General features: G+C 36.7%; 1 protein-coding gene across 1 annotated transcript; it reads right to left on the bottom strand.

The window, feature by feature from the left end:
• Positions 1-3,724: 3,724 nt before the first annotated feature.
• On the bottom strand, positions 3,725-7,893 carry fas (Fas cell surface death receptor). Its single transcript, XM_085369242.1, has 9 exons — positions 7,828-7,893; positions 7,383-7,510; positions 5,985-6,122; positions 5,415-5,526; positions 4,929-4,999; positions 4,767-4,835; positions 4,578-4,615; positions 4,346-4,367; positions 3,725-4,032 (listed from the first exon to the last, which is right to left on the bottom strand). The coding sequence occupies exons 1-9, from the start codon at positions 7,881-7,883 to the stop codon at positions 3,725-3,727; spliced, it is 942 nt and encodes a 313-aa protein (XP_085225368.1). The 5' UTR covers positions 7,884-7,893.
• Positions 7,894-8,110: the final 217 nt, after the last annotated feature.

Below are 8,110 nucleotides of genomic sequence, written 5' to 3' on the forward strand. Positions count from 1 at the left end.
GAAAAGAACTGTGGAGCTCCATAAGTGTGGCTCAGTTTGAATACAATTTGGTGCCATTTGCAATTAAAAAAACACAGACAGTTTCTCTCTTTACTCTTAAAGTTAACAAATATGTTTTTATATTTATCAATCTAAAAAAATAAACATTTAGTCTGATTTGATGTTACAATTAAAAAAGTGTTTGTGTTTTGATCTGAAGAGTTTGTAAATATCTGGTTTCAACTGTATATTTGATGATTGTCAGCACAAAGAGGGAGAGAGAGGAGCAGAGATTGAGATGGAGAATGAGGACAGAACAGAGATGAACAAGAGCAGGTGAGACACACATGTTAGTCAAATGGTTGCTTACTAAAAGTATCACTGTATCATAGGTACTCATGTATCTCGTACCTAGTGTTTCTTTTTAGGTTTGCTATTTTTCAAATTCTATATTTATTAAGTTCTGCAGGCTTGTTTGCACAACAAGGCTAAATAATTATATAAACTTTTCTCAATCTAAATATTGTACTTTGGTAGAATTAAATAAATAAGTGTAGTGCAGGTCTATGATGATTTTTAGTGCTACTATCATCTAGTTCTGATTGTGGTTATGTCTTGGTTAAGTCCTCAGTAATCCTGCTTTTGAACTGTTGTAGTCCTGTTTTAATTCTGGATCAGTTCTGGGTCTGGTTGAATTGGGGTTTAGTCCCTGTGTCTTGATACAGCCCCGACTTCGTTCTGTCTTGCTGCTCAATTAAAAAACTAGTTTAAGGTGTCCTGCATGTGTGATATATATATTTCCCTATATGAAGTCATTCTTTTTTGAACAAAACTCAAAACAGAGCCTATTAATCTTTCAGTCATTTCTACACCCCCCCCCCCCCCCCCCCCCTCAAAAAAAAAAAAATCCCACATGCATACTACCCTTTAGGGCTAAGCCCCGGGTGTTTCAAATGTCTGGCTCCTCCTCTGGACGTGACCACCCCGAATCTGATAGGCAGTTGTTCACCGAAGCTGTGAAGTTCCAGTTCCAGTGAATGCAACAGCTTTTTCCAAATGCAAGTGAAAGCAGCATTGCATTACGTAACAGCAGCGAGTTCCTGGATTGGGCCACTAGTGGAAGTTGTGACGTGCCTCTGTGTAAATGTATACTTAGTAGCATCAAATGACATTTATAGTTACGATGTTTCTACATCGAGCTCATAATGGAAACAGACAAAAACTATTATCACACACAGGCGCACAAGATCAATTATTAAATTTTAAAGCAGATTTACTTTAAGTACTGATTAGATACCAAAATTGTCTCTCTCAGTTCTGTTTTTTATTATTTAAATTTTCTCCCAGTAAAACCATTATTCCTTACAATTAGCATAGATTAAAGCTGTATATGACCTTATTTTTCTTAAAGGAAAGTGCACCGAGCTTGTTGAAAGTTGTGGTCAGATGTCTACCTACATCATGGGATGAATGTTATAGTGGGGAGGGAAAACTCTTTTAACAGGAGGAAATCTCCAGCAGATCGAGTCTCATGGAGGGGAAGCCATCTGCCACTCACTGATTGGGGGTGAGGTGCAGTTATTTGGAAATGGCTCCATGAGATCTTCCCCACTTGTGTAAATCTTCAGTTCTCCTTCTTAGATCTCCTCAGAGTTCCTTAGCCTTCACCATTGCTCTTAGTATTGCTCTGTTGAATGAGCGCGGTCAAAGTCTGGAAGCTGTTTGACATGAAAAAGCAGGAAATGCTTTGTTTGTCATGTAATGATTCATCATCATGCAATCTTTTCAGAAAACTCTCAGCGCAGTTACATTTTGCTTCGTCAGCGACAGCAAACTCGTAGAGAAACACAGAGAGGCAAGTTCTCCTGGTTCTGGGGGACTGACTAAGAGATCATAGAGTTAATTTTTGTCCCAGTTTTATTTTCTCTTCATGTTTACCTCAGCTGCTGAGTGCCTTACATTTGTCAAGCTTTTCTCTGATGCAAAGTGGTCCTATGTGTTAAGATCCAACAGAGAAGTTACTGCAACTGGTTCTGACAGAAAGGCGTCAGAATACACAGCACATCACAGCTTGTTGCATATGGTGCTGCATAGCCTTCAGTGCTGCACTGAGGAACTCTTCATAGGTCTTGTGCCCTCTGGTGGTAGTTCTCCAGATTGCAACATAACCCACTGGACAGATGACGCCAATAACAACACCAACCACAACAATTTTTTTGCAATAACTGAAATACAAAGATACAACCATTCCATTTTATTATAAACAAAATACTGCAGTATATACATTTTTTCCAGTAAATACCCGTGATAGGATGCTACCTGTGCAACATGTCCAGTTGTGAAATTTCCTTACTTCTAAATATTCCACAGTCAGCTGTTGGTGGTATTTTTACTCAGTTTTTGTATTAGTTATAGTCTCTATTAATTATTATTTGTCACAGCTGGGAGTAATCAGGCTGGATGAGACAAGGGAAGCAAACTAGAAACACTGACATGAGACATGGACCTTCAAAGTAAAACAGGAAACACACTGACTGAACTCTAGACATGTAAACTTAACAGCAACTGTGGAGACAGAACATAGGGACCAGAAACATGGTACAGAAAGGCACAGTAGACACAACATGGAACACAGTGAAGCCGTATTACAAAACCTAAGAACTAAACCTATGATAACCATAACTGAAACCTAGGGAAATAACAAACATAGTACAACAAAGGACTCAAAACATAAACCATAATATAAAAACACAAGAACTCAAAAAGCTGGGTCAGAAAGACCCAGAACCGTGACATCATTGTATGAAGGGCAAGATTTAGGAAAATCAGTACAGGTATTACAGTGTTTTGAAAACAGTTAACTCCCTATCTTGTTAACATCCCAACAAAGTCTCATAAGGATAAAAGTTTGGATTTTTTTTTTCCAATAAAACTAAAAAACATGTTAGTTAGTTTTCCATGTTCACAAAATTATGTTTAGTACATTTTTCAAAAGCCTAGTTTTTATTTTTAGTTAACTTTTTTTTCATTTCCAGTTTTAGATTTTAGTTTGTTTTTGGTAAACAGCAATAGCCTTGGTCGAGAAGTCACTGGAGAGATTATATATCTCATGTGGGAACACCCCAGTTCTTCTCAGGCAGGAAAGATTGGAAGTGCTGCACACCTGGAATTCCCTTCTTAGCCTGTTTACACCACAACCACACTGTTTATATTAACAGAAATTACTGGATGGATGGGTTTAATAATGTTAAAAAGCACGGAAGTGGTGATAGTTTTTAATATATTTCCTTTAAACAAAGATCTTGTTGTGCAAAACCGAGCCAAAGGGCCAATGAAAGAGGACATTTTTATTAGTTGTTTTTTTGTCAGGTGTTTTCTCTTTTGACGTTTGAAAAATGTTTATTAGCATTAGATAACAGCTATGTAATAGACCTAAAAATAAGCCATGAAAAGCAAGGAAGGAACCAAAACCAAGCTTTTACAAACTCCAGGTTCATCAAATATTATCGCATAATATAGAAGCTGTAGCAAGACATTCATCTGTCCCTTATGACACGTGGATTTTTTAAAATGAGCATTATTATTATGATCATGAAATTAAAAACACTGAAAAATAAAAACAATCAAATTTAGATATATTGCAACTCGAAATCAGCTTTCACAACCTGAATTGAAAATCAAGAGGTAACTTTGCAAGATTGTTTCTTTAGAATTCAAAGTTCTTCAAGTTCATTGTGTATACATGTCAGCAGTTATTTGCAGGATTGTTTGATGGTGAACTATGTTTTAACAATATGTCTCTGATCTGTGTCGCTTTTTTCTTTTGTTTCATATCCACAAGGTTTTCGATAAGTTTCTTTGAAGCCTGTTTGCCTTCCTTCTCCACCCACTTAAACAGCAGCTGCAGCGTTCGCTCCTCAGCATCATTTCGATACTCCATTTCATAAGATTCAGTAGTAACCACACTTATCCCAGTGTGGAGAGCTAGGGTTCTTGCATTTTTCCATCCAAGCTCCCTTGCAATATCAGGCAGGTGAGGAACAATGTCAACATCTGAAAATAATGTAAAAAGAAAAAATATTAAAAGATGGGTATTAAGACCACAACGCACAATATTATAATTTACTGAGCAGGCAATATGCAATGTTTTTTGTTCAATGGATGAAAATGGTAAAGTCATGATCAGAAAGAAAAGAGGGTAATACACTTTTGTTCTAAAGAAATTAAAAGTTTAGAGAAAATTAACCACATGAAAAAATGCAAATGCACAATAACTTGTTCTAAAATCTGATTCTGACTGGTTAGTTCAAAAGACAGAGAATAATTAAAGCTCTTATATTGGCTTGAATAAAGTCATGTTTGTTACCTGAAAGACGACGGATGAGCTTCTGTGAAGCAGAAACAAAATAAAAGTTTTAATTCTTTTCAGTTTTGTTTGCGATGAAGTAACAAACTGCTCATGTCCATGTGTGTGTGTGTGTGTGTGTGTGTGTGTGTGTGTGTGTGTGTGTGTGAGAGTGTGTGCAGAAAGGCAATTGGATGAACCAGAGATCAAAGAGTAAATATCACGTCACAGGTGTCCAAAGAAAATAACTTACCTCTTTGCTTTTTTCATCCTCTTTCTTTTGTTTTCTCTCTAATGAAACACGAATAGAAATTACACAGAAAAATTAATCAAGATACGACTAAATATTGAACTGAATATAAATAAAGCCTTCAGTGCTGAGCAAGGAAACACACAATGTCGTCTGGTGGTACTTTACTCATATATTAGCAGAAATACTCACTCGCTATCCAGATTATTCCTACAACGGCTCCAGAAAAAACAAGGAATAGAATAATAATTCCAGCAATAGCTGAAATGAGAAGATATGACCATTAATATTTTGCAATGCAAAATGTGTCCAATATGATTTATTAAAATCCAATAATACTTAAGAACACCTTACCTCCACCATTTCCATTGCAGACTGCATCACTGTTGGCTGTACAGGCTTCTTTAACACCACCAATTCCACATCTTGAACCAAAACAACAAACAACCACGAATGAATCAAAAATAACTACAAAGGGAGCGGAAAGCCTTAAAGGACAAGTCAATAGACAACAGATTCTTTAAAGGAGCTACACACACATGTCACAAACTCTTTATTAGAAACATGTTTGCAATCTAATGAAAACCATTACAATAGCTCTGCCATCACTTCTGCTTTTACAAAATGAATGAGTTTCAGCAAATCATGCTGGAAATGTTCCAATTATTTAAGTGTATTACTAAGATGGCGGTGTATTGAGCTACATTACATTAATAGGTGTTCCTATTATTTTGTACAATGTATTAATATGAACACTGTACTCAGGTCTAGTACATTAGCGCTAGGGAATATGCACAGATTTACATGCTGAATGTGATTTCAAAGTCAAATCAAACTTACTTTTTACATGGATGGCAGATTGTGCAACTTTCACTGCTGCAGAAGTGATCTTCCTTGCATCGACACTTGGTGTCCCTACCAGCAGTGCACTCTTCTTCTACTTCTAAATTAGCTGAAAAGTTGAGAAAAGTCACACAAGTTATTATTGAGGCTATAAAGTCTTAAAAAAAAAAAGAAACTTGCATTGTTTTAATTGTGAAATAGACCAAGGATGGTTTTCCTTCACTTTTTCGTATAAAAAGATGGGATGTGAACTTTCATATATAAATTGAAATAATGCTTGGATAATTCTGGTACTGCATTTTAATTATCTGCTAACCTTATATATTTAAAAATAAAATATTAAAATATGACATCTAAGAAACTGCTAATCAATATAGCACATGTATAATCCAGTAGATAATGGTTAATGATAGCTGATTTGATTTCAGGGTCCTCATACTGGACTTAAGCATCGTTAGAGCTGTGACCAGTCAAACATTCTGCAGCAAAAGGTGAACTTTTCTCTAATATTTTGTCTTTAGTTTAGCTGTGAATAAAAGGAACAGCCATGTCCTATCATAATTGTACCATTTGCCTGTGCGCAGGAGGTGCAGCGGTGACAGGTCTTCCGGTCACTAGGCTCACTGTTGTATGTGTCCCTCTCGCAGATTTCACATTTTCCATTCATTTTATTGCCATTAGTGCAATGCTCTATTACTCGCTGTCCTACAGAGTGGAGAGAGATGATGCAGAAGAAAGTCTGTTAATGGTATTACACTGTTTACATGAATAGAATATAATAACCAGGGGTGCAATTAAGTGGTCCGCAGGTGCGCATTCGTTGCAACTTCTTATCTGTGTTAACTTGTTGTTTTCTGTTATATCGCGAGAGTATTGTTGCTGTATCTATAGTACCAATTACATAATTAATTGGTACTATAGATACAGCAACAATTAAAAAGTGAAGTTTTAACTTTTTTCCCCCTTTAAAGCTTCATAGACCTTTCTAATGGGTCCTATCCTAAGAGTTGACTGCTCCACAGCACCACCAGAGATAAGCAAGGGGGTCATAAGTTAATGGGAGAAAAAAAAAGAAGACAGGTTAGTGATGTTTTGCTGTTGTTATTTTTATTTTAATCTTTAATTAAGGCTTATTTTCCCAGTTATTTGGCTGTTCTGGCTCAACAGGTTGTGCTATCTCACTCTGTTACAGAAATTCTGGGAGAAGTTCAGTCATAAGATTGATGACTCATAGGTGTCAGAATAACTGGAAATATGAACGGAAATTTTCTAGCAAACATAATCTGGAAAGCCCTCGTAAAGCATACGACTTGCAGAGTTGCTGGTCTGCAGGCTGGCAAAAGTAAATGTTTTGATCAGGCATGTCCAGCAAGTCCAGGTCATTCTCCTTTGCAGGCCCCTCACTCCTACCTTAAATATATTATTTATGGCCACAAACAGAATTAATATAGTGTAATTTCTCTTTTCACAACATGGTGGCAGCACTGCGCTGTGCAACCAATGAATGTATAAAAGTTTTGTACACTCACAAAATGAACCTGAGACACTGATACTCAGCAGCTTCATTGAAGTTTCAGGTATTCCAGACAGCTTGATCTTTCTTATGTTCTCGCAACATGTGAATGATCAATTGCTTTATTTTGTTAACCTGATCACTGTGATGATTAACAATATATATATATATATATATATATATATATATATATATATATATATATATATATATATATATTTTTTTTTTTTTTTTTTTTTTTTTTTTTTTAAATAATATTTTTTATGCTTCACAAAAAGGCAAGAAGAATTGTTGGCCCCTGGGTGATTGTCAATTTATGACACTCTCGAAAAAAGTTTGGACATCCCGGGTTTTGATTAAATGGAGAACAAAAACCCTACAGATTACAAAGACTACAAATTACAAACTACATTGCTTGAGTTCTTTAAGTTCACATAACCACTGACACTTACCAACAGGGCAGTTACAACAGCTCCAGTTTGTAAAGTTGTAGGTGCCATCCAAACATTCCGGCTCTCTTCTGATGCGGGATGCCCCATTAACTGACCTGTGGCGCTGGGACGAGGCAAAGCAAACGCATCTGTATAAAAAAAAACAAAAACCCAGAAGCTCAAAACGAAAGTGAAAGTGCAGCAGCTTGGTTTCCTTTTAGAATAATAAGTTCGTTTAGGTTAAATAGCAGTTTATAGGTGGTGTTAAGACGCCAAACAGACGAATTCATTGCTTTATTAAAGATTACATTTACCGCACACTTCTGAACTCAGGTGTTACGGTAAGTTGTATCACCCTTCGTTCCCAACCGCCCCTGTGGTTACCACCTCACACCGAGCCGAGCAGTTAGTAAAGCTAGTAGAGACAGATAATAGAGGACTGTCTAGTCTACATCTGATTACTTACAGTGACACAGCGAGCCAAACACAGGAACTAAACCACAGTGAAAACTTCGTCGCCATCGCGCAGTGAGTCCAGAGCCTGAAATGTGTAGAGGCGCGCTTGCAACACGACGGGGCGGGGTTTCCTGTTTGTTTCTGTTGCGCTTTGTCTAATCCCCACGGAAAGTCCCAGAAACCACCGCTTAGTCAAGCAGTCAGCAATGACAGAAAATCACATATATCTCTAGAACTATGTTGCAAAAGCAAACACAATTATAACCAAAAACAAAATTACGTTAATAGTACAA

This window comes from Diplotaxodon limnothrissa, linkage group LG13 (genome assembly GCF_057381915.1).
Source record: "Diplotaxodon limnothrissa isolate DT_005_m linkage group LG13, D_limnothrissa_male_GT1.1, whole genome shotgun sequence".
Classification (NCBI taxonomy): Eukaryota; Metazoa; Chordata; class Actinopteri; order Cichliformes; family Cichlidae; genus Diplotaxodon; species Diplotaxodon limnothrissa.

Bases quoted from the DNA above. Each gene is read 5' to 3' on its own strand.
- fas (XM_085369242.1), bottom strand. From the start codon at position 7,883: ATGGCGACGAAGTTTTCACTGTGGTTTAGTTCCTGTGTTTGGCTCGCT. The intron at 7,511-7,827 runs GTAAGTAATCAG...TTTTTTATACAG, and splicing joins GTTTGGCTCGCTGTGTCACT to ATGCGTTTGCTTTGCCTCGT. The intron at 5,000-5,414 runs GTAAGTTTGATT...TTTTGGTTCAAG, and splicing joins ATCTGCCATCCATGTAAAAA to ATGTGGAATTGGTGGTGTTA.